An 18,341-nucleotide genomic window follows, 5' to 3' on the forward strand; every position below is an offset into this window, starting at 1 on the left:
AATAGGCTACATCAAGGAGGGCTTAAATTACCCCTCTCCCTGGTGGCAACACTGACCGCAAGGAGAGGTGTGTGTGCATGCGTGTGTATGTCTGTGTTATATGTGTGTGTGTGTGTGTGTGTGTGTGTGTGTGTGTGTGTGTGTGTGTGTGTGTGTGTGTGTGTGTGTGTGTGTGTGTTCTATTGAGTTAGATTACAGGGAGTATGTGTGTGCACATGCTCACTTTAACCTGCCTGAAGTTATTGGCGGGGACAAAATATTCCCCAGCAAACTTCCTCTTTCCTGAAGAAGAACAGTGGAGGCAGGTCAAATGTCTTTTCCAACTCAATCAGGGCACTCTTTCCTGGCCCACCTTCTACCTTTGGCTGATTAAAGATGGAAGAGTCTGACTGAGGCATTATGAAAGTCCTGTGGCATTGCAGTCTTTGCTAACCATCATGGCTGACATTGTCTCCAATCTGGATTTACTCTTAAACCTTGAAGCCACCTGTCTTCACGATGAACTAGGCTCTCATAGGATCAGTCAGAACTACTCTGTCCTGTGCCCAATCACTAGATAAGCACATCTACAGTAAGATGAATATAAGCAATACATGCCTGGGCATCCACTGTGCATGCCTCGATCAGCCCCAGCAGTTGGCACCGAAGCATATAAGAGAGCAAGTGTGATAGCAAAACAGGAACATCTAATTTAGTAAGCAAATGCTGCATGACATACCGCTCCACTGACTTTTATGATGTATTTGGTCTGTTTACCCAGAAGGCCACAATCCCTCAGAGAGAGGAGATGTGGAGTAAAGCAAGTGAGATGAGACAGAGAGAGGAACAGGCAGGGAAGGGTTAATAGGAAATTGCAAAGTTTGGAAGGTCAACAGGATGTGCCTTATTTAGAAGTGGCACTAATCAAAGACCTTGGTTGAGGCAATGTCATCACCAGCAGTGGAGGAGAATGGACAGAGATGGAGATAAAATGGGATAGAAAGTGATGAATGCAGTGAACAACAGCAAAAAAAAGGAAAAAGAAAGAGGGAGCTATGGTTACATAATCAACTCTTTCTGCTGTTTTTTGTTGTCTCCACAATGAAACTGGGTTGGTATAATGCACTCTTAGTCATTTGATCAATTCATGCACTTGTTCATATCATCTTTGGCCCACAATATCAGTGATGCAGTTTTATCACAGTTATATGATTTTTAGAATTAGTTTGTCTAATGCTGCTCCTTGATGAAAAATTTTGGAACTGATGTGTCTTTTCTCTGTGTTCCATGGAAATACATCTTACTACTGCCCAGTTGATTTAAGGACACATTTGGAAGTAATTAGGGGATTTGGTGGGGTGGGGGAAAACAAAATCTTCACTGTTTCTCAGTCTTCTCAGGTTTGGACCGCAGCCTCTTGCAAATCAAGATGGAGAGCCATCCATGCTCCTTTGCCATCCCTCTTTCTCTCCCTCACCCCGGAGGTCAAGGCTGGTTTCCTGTTATTCTGGCCCTCTGTGTTAATGTCTGTTGCTCAATATCCACATCCATGAAGTTATTTCTCTCCTGTTCTGCTGTGACAGAGTTAACGGCCCATGACTGTCGACCGAGAGGTCTTGGTATAAATCACACTGACTGCGCAAGACTGTGTGTGTGTGTGGGTTGTCTGCGTACATGCATGTGTCACTAGTCTCCTTTTTACGAGTCACCATAGGATATGAAGAACATTCATTTTGCCCTCTTGACCCCGGAAATGCCAATGGCCTCGCTAAGCGGTTTGCTGGTAAATGAGGTATAGAAGAACCATTCCATTCCCTGTCCTCTTTATCTACTTATATCAATCCCCTCCATTTCCCATTCCATGAGAAGACATGTTTATGGATGTTGGTGATTTCCATTTAGATGTTAGGTATGAGGGGGAGATGTGAATAGAAACCATTAGGGAATTAGGGGGGACAGAAAATAGGCTCAATTCATGAAAAGTGCATATAATCAAATTTGATCTTATAGTTTGCTTTTATTCTTAATGCAAAATCAATGTCAGTAGTTACTGTTGTCATATTAAATAGGTATTATTAAATAAATTTGTATGCATGATTAGACTACTGCTAATTACCATATTAACATCACTATATTGCGACATTAAAGGGACTTAATAGGCACTTTAATTCAACTGGAAACATATTGAACACATTATAGCAAACTGATCGAATGTTTATAAAAATAAAACCAACGAGTATGCAGCCAAAATCGATAATGGCCAATTTGCTATTAGTGAAGTAGCCTTTGAAGAAAGCACATTTTTGTGGACTGTGCCAATATCTGGGAGTAATGAAAAACCTACTATATGATGCATTTTAAAACTGCCCTCGGCAGTTCTCCTGGTTGTCTGCAGCACCCTGAAGCCACAACTAACAAAATGAATAAAAAATACCACCTGATCCCTTTACACGTCCAGGGTCCATCTGCTCTGGTTTTCCTAACCTCCAGGGCATTCCAGAAGAAGATAGGAGACTGGCTGACCAAATCACAGACATCCGTTTTCCGCATGTGTTCAATTATGCATAGTACCATTAAGCCAGCACCGCTACCAAGACCATTTTAGGACATCTCAGGATCAGCTTGACATTAACAATGTTCTGCTTCAATCAGTTTATAGGCCTGCTTTGTTAAGTTTAGCTCAACATGCTGCATTTCATCAGGTTGCTGTACATTGTCAGTTCAAGTTTATCAACTTTAACTTTAAAATGTCTGCTTCAGCTGTAGGTAGGCCAGTTCAGGTTAACTTTGTATCTTATGCAAATAAGTTACAATGCTAACATTATCATTTTAGCAAAGAGAGGAACTAACTGTTGATCTACTGTTTCTGTTAAACACATTTTGCAGCAGTGGATGGCCACTGCAAAATGATTTCTGCCGCTGCAATGTCCTGAAGTCGCAATTACACAGCTCTGCAGAGGGCTTTTAATTTGAAACAACAGATACAGGAGGTGGAGTCATGTGGCAACAGCCCAACACCCAGCCAAGGCGAGAGGGAGAGAGAAAAAAACAGAAAAAGAAAGTGAGGAGAGTAGGTAGATTTAACTAGCTGACATTGAGATATACCTATTCACACCGACCGCACTACCCAGGTACAACAAAACCCTTCTTGGTAGGACTGGCCATCGGGATTCCCGGGACACATGCGTGTGGGCCAGTGGATCATCATAAAAGCTTTTATTGGCATGGCATTAGTATGAGAGCATCCAGTTTGACTTCACTGACCTGAGCAACCCAAGCCACAACTCCTCTTCCCAATACCAGTGGATAAGTCTAAGGCTGAATTTCTTTCCCAGTCCAATCCTGAAATCTTTCACTCTTTTCCTGTGCTGAACAGAGTAAATCAATTACAATATTTATAGACTGCAGCTAGCCTGACCTACACCATCCTAGTGTAATGTGTGCGTCCGAGTGTTATCTCAATTTTTTTTATTAATTCGTTTAAATTAAAACACTTAAAGTAAAAATGTAATTGAAAATGTAATTAATTGAAGATGCCAACCTGAACCTCAGAAATGAAGTTTCACTGTCCAGGAGGGACCCACATAATTATGTGTACCATAGCTGAACTGAGTGGTTGAGCTTGGGCGTTACTGGAGACTTGAGGTGATTTATCATTATTAGGGATCAAAGTAGCCTTACACAGTGCTGACATCCTGTATTTCTCCGTCTTCTTCCTCTTTTCCTCGAAATAGTTTGAACTATAAAGCTAGAAAAACTTCTCTAAAAAACTTTAACAATGGTGAAACACAGACAACTCCCTGACTCTCCAGTCCTTGCAAATTTTAAGCAGTGCTTGTGAATGCAGAACAGAACATGTATATTTCAAAGTTGGGTGGACCAAATGACATTATATTACTACAAATGCTGTAGGAAATTACTTTATTTATTGTGGGCGCCCATAGAGGCATTAGCAAGGCCAAAAAGGCACTGTAGGTTATGTGAGCAGTGCACTCAGAGCTCCATCCCACAAGCATTACATTATGCTAACAACCCATAATCCAGCTTCAGGGTGGCATTCACCACACTATGTTTAACATTATGGTGATAAGAAAAAATGTGTTTCCACCCCATTCTATATAGCAAACTGCAATGAGCTTTCTCCTAGTGGGAGTGGAGAGAAAGTGAAGAGCTGCAAGTGGCAAACCTAGAGTGGCTGGGAGTGGAGTGATGACAGAACACCTTAAGTGATTAGATGAAAATGTTGTCGCTCCACTCCATTGACATACTCTGAAGCAAAGTAGCAAAACAAAATTAGTTCTGGAAGTTTCTAAGGTATATATCTCACCAATTATTCTCATCCTGCCTCAGTCTAACATTAACCAGTCATCACGCTTGTGTAGCAAAGTGCACTTTAGTACAAATGCTTTGCTTGCTTCATATGTCCTGGAAATGGTGAAGTACACTGTGGCTCCTGGTTGTCCACGACTGCACAAAAAGCAGAAGTACATATAGAGGCACTGTTTATTTACTGTATATCAGATATTATCACTTCTTGTTTTAGACAGAAAAGCATCTCATTCGTCAGCAGAAATGAAAATAACCTTAACTACATTTAAATTTGACAGAGTTCGGGTAATAGGGATAATAACCAGAGAGAAGACTGGAAACCGCCCAACAACTTACTTTGTGGAAAAGTGGAATTTCTTTGATAAGCTTCATAAAAAGTAAGATTGTTTGCAGTGAGTTGCTCAGGACATATTTTGTATATTTATGGTGCTTTTCTATAAATACAGTGATTTGTGAAGCTCTGATACATTCAATTTTAGAATGAGATGTGTTAGTATTACTGCCAGTGCTGTTTATGTTATTTGGCTACTTCTGCCAGTAAATGAAAGATCTCAGGAGCTGCCTGCCTGTTCGTAACACTGTTGCCTCAACTTTGAGCATCTATGCAGTGCCGAGTAATGACAGGCAGTGGCGAGCCCTTGAATTTCAAATTGCTATCACACCTTAACTAAACGTTGATTTAGATTCTAGGGATTGAGTACCTGCGGCCCAGTAACTAGCTGCCTTTTCACTCACCTCAGGCAAGAAAGCAGGCAGGCTTGATTTCATGCCCCGTCTTTCATGCCCTCCCTCATTGTCAGTCACTGTGGAAAAGAGCATCAGCTCCTTGCCTAGAGTTTAGACGCACAATGAAGAACTGCAGAACTTTGAGCTGGAGAGTATGGCTGCATTTCAAAGAGAGAGAGAGAGAAAGAAGAAAAAAAGAGGAGGGGAAGCCCTGACAGCAGACAACGTCAAGACCAACTGTCTCCCTCGGTCCCTCGGGGAAGAGTAAACTGTTTGTGTCCAGGGTCGGGCGACGGAGTCATGATGGGGAAGGGGGAGGGAGGGGTCAGCGGCCCTATCAGAATTAGTCGGAGAGGGAAAGGGGAGCTTCAAGGCCTGCTCAAGCCACCCTTTTCGACTCCACGTACACACACACACACACACACACATATACACACACCTATTGTCCCAGCGTTTCCGCAACTGCAGATTGAGGCCTGACCATCCACAGGAAGGTAAACAAGCTCTTATCAGTGCTCTGCAGGGGCCTGCACTGTCCCCTGGCCTCTAACCCCTGCATACTACACATTACACACTCCATACAACACACAAGCTTCCTGACCATCTCACCTCCCTCTCCTAAGTCCTGAAATTCTATCAAAAAAAAGAAATTGCTGATTAGTCTTGTCAGTTTAATGGCTTAAGACTTTTTTCGTGTGTGTGTGTGCCTGTGTGCCAAGTTCTGCTTCCAGTGTTTGCTGGAGAGGAACTGAGGATGTGATAGCGGGTCTGGAGACAGCCTGTCTTCACACTAGCTCTGTTTACACCTCTGGGAGCCATTCATCCGTCGTCTCATCGTTGTCGGAAGCCAGCGGAAAAACAAGTCCAACAGTGGCGTATGGAAGGTCTATGGCTCACTTCCTCCGTTGTTCACTCACTCTCTTTATGCCCTGTCTGCTCCTAGTCATTAACAATCCCATATTCTTTGATGCAGATTAACTCAATTGCATGGATTGTGGTTATTCGTTCTCAAGTCGCAACTGCAGGCATTAAATATGCCTGCAGTTGCAATTTTCATGTTGATGCTCATATATACTCAAAGGTGATCTATTATATTCCAGACACCATCAGTTACTGGGTACGGTGCATCCTTTCCATTCACTTATGCGGTTAGATTTTCCCCTCAATACACCGAAAGAACACTAGCAAAACACAATTAATCATGTGAGTGTTAATTGGTGGATGGACAGACTAATTTAGCAAGTTTCATTCTAACTGCGTGCACCCAAAGCAGACTAAGCGTTAGAGATTCATTGCACAGTGGTTGCTCCCAATCATTCAAGATTGATGTAGCTTTGCACAACATATGCTTGGTGTAGAACCAACAGAGATTAGCTCGTTTTTCTTGACTGATTTTTGCCAGTAAATATTAATGTGTTCTGACATGAGGGCAGCATAGTAATGACGGCTTAGATTTTTTTTTTTTTTTTTTTTACATATTTAAAGTGAATGAAGTCAAAGGTACAATCCATGATCCAAGTGTAAAGGAAAGGGAAAATATACAGGGCTGGTGAGCCTATCACTCCCAAATCGACTGACAGCTCTTTTAATACTCACACACCAAACAACCAGATATTCTATCCTGAGGCAGTTAAGGTTTCTTGACATCAGTAAAAGAAGCATATTTTCCATTATGATGAGCAGAGAAACATAAAATGTATATTTTTTCTTTATATGCGTTAAGATACATTTGAATTTGTATGATCACAAAAAAAACTTACGAAGCCTCTAAGAACATAACTTTTTTTGGATCATCTCATAGAGACAACTATGAGACGGCTTCACGTTTATGATTTCATTTCCACAATTTAACTAATGGATGTGTCTGGAGTTGTTTGACAAGTGTAACTTCATTCCCTCCAGCGTCTGTGAAAAGATTATTAAATATCACGAGTTTGACTGTTGGATTTGTTGTAGTTACAGTATATGAGCAGATTAAAGTAATCTGTCGGCTGTCTCAAGGCTTTTTCCTTGAGTCACACATTCTGCTTTCTGACATACAAGAGAAATATGAGCAAATGAAAAACCCAGTGTCCAAGGAGGATTCGCTCATCACATCGAACATACACACACACGCACACACACACACACACACACACACACCCACACACACACACACACACACACGCACACACACACACACACACACACACACCCACACACACACACACACACACACGCACACACACACACACACACACACACACCCACACACACACACACACACACACGCACACACACACACACACACACACACACCCACACACACACACACACACACACGCACACACACACACACACACACACACACCCACACACACACACACACACACACGCACACACACACACACACACACACACACCCACACACACACACACACACACACGCACACACACACACACACACACACACACCCACACACACACACACACACACACGCACACACACACACACACACACACACACCCACACACACACACACACACACACGCACACACACACACACACACACACACACACTGAGTACACAAACACAGTCAGACATCAGAGAGATTTCAGCTCTCTAAATACAGATTGACCAGTGTGGCACCTGAATCAACAGGAAAGCTACCCACCCAGTGCTTGAATCAGGAGGCTCCGCAATTACACAACATTCAGCTGCACACAGCACATTGTCCACCACTGACCACTTTAGAAATCAGCATGGTCTATGCAGACGGATAATATGTTGTCTTAAGGAAAAATGCCAAGTGCTTATTACCAAAAAAAAAAAAAAATTCTATTAACATTCTCTAAAATGCTATTTGAGGTAAATATTCGTTCTACAAATGATGATGTTTGTTCGAATTTCCTTTATGCTAAGGGAAAAGTTCAAAGCAAAGGCTTTTCCTTTGTCGTGAAGCATTTTAGAATATTTTATCTGGGAACACTTTTGTTCACCAGTAGTCAGCCAAGGAAGATTAAAGGACAGATACTGCCCTGCATAACAGTGCTGTCATTAATTAAACCACAAGTGAATAAAGTTTTTGTAAAATAGAGACATATGAGGTAGCATACTTTCTTGTTTTGCTGGAGATCTGAAGCCCTCCCAGAGGTTTCTTTTACCCTACTTTGACTGTAAGTCATGGTTGAGTCAGCTGACCACCATCTTAAGTTTTCCCCCCAAATTCACTCCTAATACACAGGTACATTTCTTGTGTTTGTGCAGATCCCGAAGTTGACCAAAGGCAGACAGACCTAAAGATAAGAGTACATAATGCCATGCCTTATCTGCGCAGACGGCAGGCATGTTGACATGGGCACAAGTGGTCGCCATGCTGACGACGCGTTTATCTCACCCACTACTAATGAGCCATTCAGTGCACATGCAAATGCATCATGACAAGCTTTGGGCTGAACGGCGCAAGACCTCAGAGTCACAGGGTGATGATGTTCAGGAGACATTCAGACAAAGATTTGGCAAAAGCTTGAGATCTATATGATGAACAGTAATGATACACTAAAGTCTTCCTGTACTTAGATGATTGCATTGGAAAGCGATGCTGGTGTGCCATTGAGGGTATACAATAAGAGGGACCCAGTTATGTAACACATAGGTAAGGGCCAGACACCATATACAGTATGTAAGTGTTATTGCTTTCAGCCTTTTCAGATTTTCACCCAAAATTAAATTTTCTTTCTGCATTAGGACACTTATTTAACACCATGTACAGAGAACAGGCTCTTATGGTGGCAACTGCCTAAAATATCTTTCCAGTAATAGAAAGTGAAAAGAAATGGGGAGATTACACAAAAGAGATGCTGACTAAGCTGTAGATAAGAGTCCTTCTGAGTAATAAAACAATACTACTACTGAAACTTGCACAATTTATCTGATTTTCACCTGTTTATATTATACAAAACAAATACTGATAAGTTCAGGGATTTATTAAAAAAATTTAAAACAGAATGAGATTCTCCACTAAAAAGTGATAACGGACTAAAAATTACAAGCCGCAAATATCATCATTTATATGATACTTTAGACACTAAAACCATCTTGATAACTCATTAAGTGCTAGCCAGTGAAAATCATGTGGAACAAACAGAAGAGAGGAACACAACATTAGTGAGGCTCCCTCACACTGCATTCTGTAGTCAAACAGAGGAAAAGCGAGGCAGTCAGAAATGGATTGTTATTTGGGAGGGGCATAACACTGAAGGAGATTGAAATCGGTCTGAGGCAGCGACAAGTGGTCGCGTCTCCCTGCCACCCAGTCTGACTGCAGGCAGAGCTGGCTCACTACAGTAAAACAGGGGAAGTGGACTGTTTTGACTCTCAACGCCATTTTTAACATGACGTTTTTTCTTATTCTTTCCTTTTTTTTTCTTTTGCTTTTGGCTTATTCTACTACAGCATGCCTTCTGAAAAACCTTTGTCATGTCTTTACATTTCTTTTGCTTTTCTTTGTAAATCCTTGACATCCGATTTCTGTCAACAAACAGATTCCTCTCTTTTCTTTTTTTGCCTTTATATTTTGATATTTTTATTACTTTCTTTTTCTCTAATTACTCATAGTCTTGTATTTTCACTTTGTCTATCTTATGATTTAATTCCCTTGCTTTATCTGTCTTGTCCTTTTTCCTATCTCCCTGTTTCTTTAATCCCCTATTTACTTCTCTTTCCCTACATCTCCCTTCTGAACCACTTATCTGCTCTTTGACAGTCACAAAAATTTGACCCCCCACTCCCTCACTGTCTCCATGAATCAGTCTTTATGAATTCTGTTATCTCTGTTTGTCTGTCTGTCTGTCTCGCACTCTTTCCCTCTTTGAGATCCATTTTCTGACAGCCCTCCCTCCCCCTCCAGCGGCTCGCTAATCACTTTTGTACTTTTCCTTCAGCCCGTGGAGGGAGACTCTGGGGTAGGCAGAAATGCAGCAGGCGGTCTGGCAGTTAACATCATGATGCCTGGCTCCCACTGGGAAAGTTCTTGCAGCAGGGGGCATATTCAACACTACTTCCCTGCCAGGAAATGCCGGGCACGGAGTGGATAAAATCACTAAATACAAAGACTTCAGTCAGACACATAGATAATTATTTATGTGTCCAACTGCTGCAGTTGGCTTAAGTGGTAGTGGTTATTGTGCTTGCCATTATAAAGTGGTCTGAAAAATATAAAAATGAAATTCTTTTCCAAAGGAGGTGTTATACAAGTACTGTACTTCCCGCGTAATAAGCAGCTTGGGAGACAGAGTGCTTTAAAGGCCAATCACTCTTCCAATGCTAGTTAGGAAAGATATGAATATGCTAAAATTATAGGTTTCAAAAGCCTTAAAGGGGCACTACACAAACTGTATACATGAAGATCAGTTGTATAATGTCTTTTGTGACTCTGGAGCAGCTCTATCAAATCCAAGAAAATAACCCTGATGGAGTCACTCAGGTTATCTCAGCTTGGGCTTGGAAACTACAAATTTATAACAGAGCGCCTCTGTAACAAAGTGAGGGCTTGGTGTCTATAAAACCAGGGCGTTTACCAGGTGAAAAATGTTTCCTCAAATGTGCTATTGAGTTGCATTATGGGAAATGTAGGCATTTTGGGGGGGCTTTACCCATACAATAGAGTAAAAGTCAGGATAAAATGGCTTCTCTCACTTCAATTTCTACCAATACCCCAGGTTTATGGAAGAATCATGCAAAATCACTGCAGAACCCTTTTAAGGGGCATGTAACACGCATTGATAAGTAAGTTATGTACATTGTCCTGGCTGAGACAGACATTATCACATCCAAATTGAGAGGTGCCAAATTATCTTCATTAAATACCTTTAGACAACACAGCTGAAAAGAAGTGTTGAATAGTAACATTGCATTAACAGAGTGGAATAAACAAGATTAACAAAAGAGTAATATCCAAGCAGAAAATGAAAAAAGGCAACACAGTTGGAAGCCTGAGAGAAAAGGCAAGTCCTTGCCATGTTTTATTAAAAAGGAAGGTCTCAGCTGATCCAACACAAAGGAAGAACAAATTCCACCATTGCACAAGCTTCACAGCCTGTATGATCTTGGCACAAACAAATACCCAGAGTTAAATGACTAAAGAGATTTAGACGAATTGTGGCACCACAGGTGCTCAGAGATAAACCCATAGGCTGGACCATGCAAGGCCTTCAAAACAAACAGCAAAATTTTAAACACAATTAACCACACAGGGAGGCAGTGTAGTGAAACTAAGACTGGTGTGATGTTGTCTGTTTTACTGAAGCCTGACAGAAGCCTGTCCAGAGATTACGGATGAGCTGCAAACATGAAAGAGAGGCCTGACTGATCCCAACACATTGGGAATTTTAATAATCAAGCTGAAAGGTGAAAGCAGGGATGATCTTTTCTAGGTTTGAAAGACGTACGCAGGGGTTGATCTCATAAATAATCCAGATCTGAGGAGAACAGGATCTCATGACAGAATGTATCTGTGTTTGTCAAATTTCAGGGTAAGATTAAGAGTTGTGTCTGGAGTTCTTTTGCCTCCAGCTGAAGAAAGGCAAACTGAAAGTCAGTGCTGGAACTGAAGAAATGGAGTCTGGTGGGTTTAACAAGATAACCAGTTTTAGTCTCACCCTTCATAAGGAAGTGAAAACGTTTAGAATTAAGCAACAGTCTATAAGTGTCATATTACTGCCTAACTGACTAACTGACTGACTCAAGAAAAAACTACATAAGCACCACTTCATCTATTAATCAGCCACTTGTCATACTGCAGATGAACGCAGGCCATGGAGTGTTTGCGTTACTTTAACTGCTGTACATTCAAACCATGCTCAGGCATCTACGATCGTTTAAGAATCCCAATAGCCAGGACCTGATAAAGGGTCACTTGTAAAAAGTTTAAATGAAGCTAAAGCAAGACTGAGCTCAAGTAAAACACATTATACCATGCCTGCAATGGGCCAAGAGTGTCATGGGATTTGCTGTAGGCTGCAGGCTATTTTGGATTTACTTATACTTTTTCTGTGTTTACTTCTTCTTTTGAGGAACTTTCACATTGTGTCTGCTCACACAGTGACTTGCAGCTGGCATGGATGCTATTAAAAACAAACAGACCTCGAATCCCAGTGAAAATATGGGTTCTGTATTTTTTTTCACAGTCATATTCAGTCTGGCAATGTGTAAATCTCATTTTATATAGAGTATACTGTCGGCCTTAGTCAGCCTGATGTCTGTGCTTCATTTGTTCAACAACAGCACGGTACTAAGCCCAGGAGACAATGTCAGAGAAAATGACAAATTAATATGACAATACTGGACTATATGATGACGAATAAACAATAAAGAGATAGACGAAACTCATACGTGTCACACCAATGTTTTGATTAATGCATCAATATTCAGCACACAGGGTCAGAGTCGCCTGCTGTCTGAGAACAGTCTCACAGCTCCCTCTGGGCCTTCTCCTAAAGAGGCTGCAGCAGATGCAAAAATAAGATGGAAAATAAAAATTCTTGGAACCTCTTTCAAGAGATAAAAAAATGATGCAAGTACAGGACTATGTGTCACAGAGGCAATTAAGGCTCCACCAGTAGACAGCGAGACTGATCCCCTGCGGTGGAAGCTACATGAGGTCAACTCTCTGCAGGTCTGCCAGTTGGCCGAAAAATACCTCTGTATCCCTGCCACCAGCACCCCTGCTGAGAGAGTGTTTAGCACTTGTGGCAATATTGTGATTTGTCATACAGTAGGTCAGCACTGAAGCCAGATTCAGCGAACAGGCTTGTTTTTCTGGCACATAATCTTAAAGGTGATGTATGCTTGCCAAGGCCACTTTGCCTTATTTAAAAAGCACATTCAAAATGCCGGTTTATTTTTCTTGTGTATGTTTAAGGAGCCAGTGTATAAAAAAGGTTATTTGGCTCTGAAGTGGTTGTTTCACCTTCAAGTACATCATTGAAAATTATTGAAAAATTAATGCAGAAAGCATAGCTTATTTCATAATTTTTTACATCTTACAGTTTAGTTCTCGCAGACAGTGGGCACAGATCATCTAAAACTATAACTTATAAAGGTAAAACCACCAGACCATCAGGCTGAATAGATCAGTTAATGTCTAACAGATTTAAAACTCTGTCTTCTACATGAAAAAAACAATGTTTGTAACTAAAACTGACAAACAATGCACTTTTGATATATATATCTATATATATATATAGATATAGATATATATATATCTATATATATATTTTTTATTTTATTTATTTATTTATTTATTTATTTTAATCAAATCAATAGACTTGGATCATTATTGAAGATATTTTCCCAAACTATATAAGCATTGTTTTATTATTAGTTGAAATCCATGTGGCCACCCCAAATGCTAGATTGCTGCAGGGAAGTGAGACCGAAACACCCCAAAGCAGCAGTGCAGTCTACTGGTAAGAGCATCAAGCTGGATTATGGCCTGAGGGCATAGGGAGGGTTTCAGATCCCTTAGCTACCTTGTAGGGATTACAGGTTTGGATTTGATATGGACAGTCACAGGCAGCCTCTGGAGGGGGCCAACAGAGAAGGGTCGCATTAAGTCTGTGAGCTCCCCACAATGTTTTCTTGTTTCTTGTGTCTGGACTGTCCTCATAGAAGATGTTCTTTTATCACTAATACTGAACTGAAAGATTACACAGACAAAAGCCTCCCAGAGTGACTCGGTTGTTCAGCAGTCTGACTATTATTTGGAGGTACTCTGGTTTTGAACTTGGCTCTTGTTCTAATCAAATATTGTATGCTACAAGAGTTGTGTTAAGGACAAACCATCATTCAAGCCAAGGGACTCCACATTTATTTTGCACATAACCTCTCTGTACAGGCCAGCTGTAAAATCCTGATTTAGAGTGCAAGAAAAAACAAGAGCAAATAATGAAGTGAGAATGAAGTGACGTCAGAACAGAGGAGAGTAAGGACAAGATTAATATCTTCGTTTGAACTTTAGGATGACAGAAACGTCCCCAGGAGACCTTTCTAAGAATATTCACTTCTATATAAATTCATGGCACACATAGCATTAAAATCCACTTATATAATATCTAAATGTTGAAAATAGTGAATATCAGTTGAGAAGCTTACCAGAGGTTGCAACAGTGATGCACAGAAGCAGGGCAAACCGCGCCACGTGAACCTCCATGTCTGCTAAGCTTAAGTTTCAGGTGTTGGTAGAAGGTGAGTCTGGGTCTCTGGGGTGTGAAGATACTCAAGAAGTGGTTGAAGTGTCCTTGTCTAGCAGCAGAGCAGCAATGACTGTGGCAGCGGAGGAGCAGACAAGTTCCAGTCTTTAAAGGTTGAAAGGTCAGGGGAAAAATACAAAAAAAAAAAAAAGAAGCAGAGATGTGATGGCTAACTCAAGACAATCTCATTGTCAAAACAAGTACTGTATGCAAATCTATCTCCTATTATCCAATGCTGTGGCATTAAAAGGTTATAACACAAATATATTCTCTGATGATGATTAGCCACACATATGGTCATAATTATTGATGACTAACATGAATATTAATAGTGCAGCTTTTTGAATAAATGCAACAGAATAGCCGAGAGCACATAAGGAGCATTGCACAACCTGACAGTGAAGGAAATGTTGCTTAAATGTCTTAAATTCCTTGAGGGGGATGACACGGTTTTTCTTCCTGAGGCAATCCCACAATATTTCTCTCCGTCTTCCTTGTGTACAATGAGGGTCAGAACCTAAGGGTTATCTGGTGGTCACCAACTTCTGGCCGACTGTTTCAGGAAACACTACGACATGGCTTTCTTTAAATAATATCACAATGCCGAGATCAGATAAGACTTTCGGAGACTTGCTCTTGTTATATGATTCATATAGAGGGAAAGGAAGAGCCTGTGTAAACTGTTTTTGGATTTCCCAAGGAAAACAAAAAGACGCGAGAGAGATGTCTCTAACTAGCAACACAAATCCTCAGTGTTTTTTTTTATAAATAAATGAAATACTTAATAGGTGAAACGCAATTGCGTCCATTCATAAAACTAATACACTAATAATGATGAAATTAGTAGGGAGAAATATAAACTTCCTTAGACAGACGACGTCATAATTCCTTGTTTTCACAGCTCAAACAAACGTTATTTAAGCTTGTATCAGCTAATGTTAGGCATTTCATAGCAGACATACAACGGACTGGCAGACTGAGGAAAGAGTTTGTCTAACTTATTGCCCTCTAGGCTACAAGGGAAATAAAATAGAGCACACATCCCTGAGGCAATAGACTTTAAAAGTGAACACAAAGTTATGAATCACGAAGCTTACTTTTTAGAAAAGGTTGGCTGTCTTGAGCGAGGCAGGCTTGATAATCCACAGGCGAGGATGTGGCTGCACTCAGCAGTGTTAACGGTGTCAGGACTTTCCAAACTTTTTGTGCTGCCTGGGCGGTGCAGATTTACTTTTGTACCCCTCCCACCGGCCTCCTTTTTTTTCTTGGTAAGTGCTGCCCCTGTCAAGCATTGTCTTATCTGGTAAAACAAAAAATAGGCTACGAGTGAATCTCAACTCTGCTATGTGATAGACTTTTACTGTCATCTTCTGTGGAAGTTTCGACTTTATGTTCATAGAGATACTGTCTGTAACCGTCTTTAGCCCCCAGGCATCAGGGTGATATAAACTTACAACGTTACACTAAATAACAATAAAATGTTACTGAACACTTCAACACCAAAAAATTACAGGTATAAGAAGCGTACTCCATTCTGAAAAGACACCGAATTTGAAGACACACTATCTCGTAATAATGATCGTTTCTCATAATTATTACTGACAGACTTAGGATAACTAGAAAATCACATGATCCGCAACTCAGATGGCATAATAACCAAATGCCGATCTCGTAATAATGAGAGAACTAACTCATTACAACGAGATAAGGCTAAGGGCGTAGGTTTAGTCTCAGCATTGGAAAGGACGCAACAACCCCACCACCCTTCCAAAAGAAAGAGATTTTTGACCTTTTAATGAAGTCAACTAAAAGGTTTATTAACATATGGATATGAACATGCATTTAGAAATGCCCATACGCAAATGGATTAGGCTATGTGTACATATGTTGAATTTCCATAATTGAAATATATGTATATATGAAGTTAGATTATATATGTATATACAGAATAGCTTATATATGTAAAAAAAAAAAAAAAAAATACATGGGAAACCTGTTAAAAATTGGAACACTATCACATATTGACATATATGTCTAGCTATTAGAAACATGAATTTTAGTATGTCTGTTTATGTTATAGGTTTATATTGTAGACATATGTTACATAAATCTATAAATAATAATATAATCTCATAAAAACGTAAAAAAAAAGCCATAGTGAGGCATAAAACGTAAAAAAAATGTCATGGCATAGTGAGGAGTAAAAATGTCTAAAAATGACATAGTATAGTATTGCATAAAAGCGTCAAAAAACTTCAAAGTATAATAAGGCAAAAATTTGTCATATTATAATAGGGCATGTGGGAGGAAGTTTGAGTTGGGTTTGAACCCTTGACCTTCTCATTGGGATGCAACAACTCTAACCAGTTCACCACAAAGCTTACTGATAGATATGTTGTAGATTAGTAATCCATAATAAATTCAAAGTATAGTAAGGCATAAAATCATCAAACAACTTCATAGTTTAGTAGACATAAAAATGTCCAAAACCAACATAGTATAGTAAGGCATGAAAAAAATTAAAATGTCATAGTATAATGAGGCGTCAGATGATAGTAAGTCATAAAATGGTCAAAAAACATCATAGTATGGTAAGGCACAAAATAAATAAATAAATAAATAAAAAACACATTTAAAAACCTCAAAAACAGTCATACTATAGTAAGGCATAAAAATGTCAGGAAATGGCATAGTGTATTGAGGCCTAAAAACATCAAAAATCATCATAATATACTAAGTTATGAAGATGTCATAGTATATTGAGGCCTAAAAAGTGAAAAAAACAAGAAAGTATAGTATGGCAAAAAAAATAAAAAAAATGGCATAGTATATTTAGGCATAAAAACGTCATAATATGCTAAGATATAATTACATCATGGTATATTAAGGCTTACAATGTGACAAAAACGACATAGTATGTATGGCAAAAAAAGTGAAAAAATGACACAGTGCCTAAAGGCATAAAAATATGAAAAAACGTCATAATATACTAAGGTATAAAGACCTCATAGTATATAAGGCCAAAAAAGTGAAAAAAAGTTTGGCAAAAAAACTGCTTAGTATAGTGTGGCAAAAAAATGAAAAAATGGCATAGTATATTAAGGCATAAAAACATCAAAAAACATCATAATATACTAAGGTATAAAGACCTCATAGTATATAAGGCCAAAAAAGTGAAAAAACGACATAGTATACTATGGCAAAAAAAAATGAAAAAATTACATCGTATATTAAGGCATAAAAACATCAAAAAACATCATAATATACTAAGGTATAAAGATGTCATTGTATATTAAAACCTAAAAAGTGAAAAAATGACACAGTATAGTATGGCAAAAAAAATGAAAAAATGGCATAGTGTAATGAGGCATAAAAACATCAAAAACATCATAATATACTAAGGTATGAAGATGTCATAGTATATTAAGGCATATAAAGTGAGAAAAATTACACAGTATAGTATGGCAAAAAAAGTGAGAAAATGGCATAGTATATTAAGGCATAAAAACATCAAAAAACGTCATAATATACTAAGGCGTAAAGATGTCATTGTATATTAAGGCCTATAAAGTGAGAAAAATTACACAGTATAGTATGGCAAAAAAAGTGAGAAAATGGCATAGTGTAGTATGGCAAAAAAATGAAAAAATTGCATAGTGTATCAAGGCATGAAAACATCAAAAATTGTCATAATATACTAAGGGATAAAGATGTCATTGTATGTTAAGGCCTAAAAAGTGAGAAAAACAACAAAGTATGGTATGGCAAAAAAACTTAAAAGACGACATAGTATATTAAGGCATAAAAACATCAAAAAATATCATAATATGGTAAGGTATGAAGATGTCATAGTATATTGACGTCTATGAAGTGAGAAAAATGACATAGTATAGTATGGCAAAGAAACTGAAAAAACGACATAGTATAGTATGGCAAAAAAATTAAAAGATGGCGTAGTGTAATGAGGCATAAAAACATCAAAAACATCATAATATACTAAGGTATAAAGATGTCATAGTATATTAAGGCATATAAAGTGAGAAAAATTACACAGTATAGTATGGCAAAAAAAGTG

General features: G+C 39.2%; 1 protein-coding gene across 2 annotated transcripts in view; it reads right to left on the reverse strand.

Annotated features, from left to right (window-relative positions):
* The window catches only part of LOC111238507, a 39,535-nt gene extending 24,083 nt beyond the window's left edge, over positions 1 to 15,452 (reverse strand). The window contains exons 1-2 of one of the 2 annotated variants that reach the window (XM_022768065.1): positions 15,364 to 15,452; positions 14,169 to 14,339 (exon numbers count right to left, since the gene is read on the reverse strand). In XM_022768065.1, coding sequence (XP_022623786.1) covers positions 14,169 to 14,226 — 58 coding nt within the window. In that variant the 5' untranslated portion in view covers positions 14,227 to 14,339; positions 15,364 to 15,452. Of the gene's footprint in view, positions 1 to 14,168; positions 14,372 to 15,363 lie in introns of both variants that reach the window. The other variant, XM_022768064.1, reaches the window with a different exon arrangement.
* Between the last annotated feature and the right edge of the window lie 2,889 nt (positions 15,453 to 18,341).

This window comes from Seriola dumerili, unplaced genomic scaffold (assembly GCF_002260705.1).
Source record: "Seriola dumerili isolate Sdu_G_001 unplaced genomic scaffold, Sdu_1.0 BDQW01001389.1, whole genome shotgun sequence".
Lineage (NCBI taxonomy): Eukaryota > Metazoa > Chordata > Actinopteri > Carangiformes > Carangidae > Seriola > Seriola dumerili.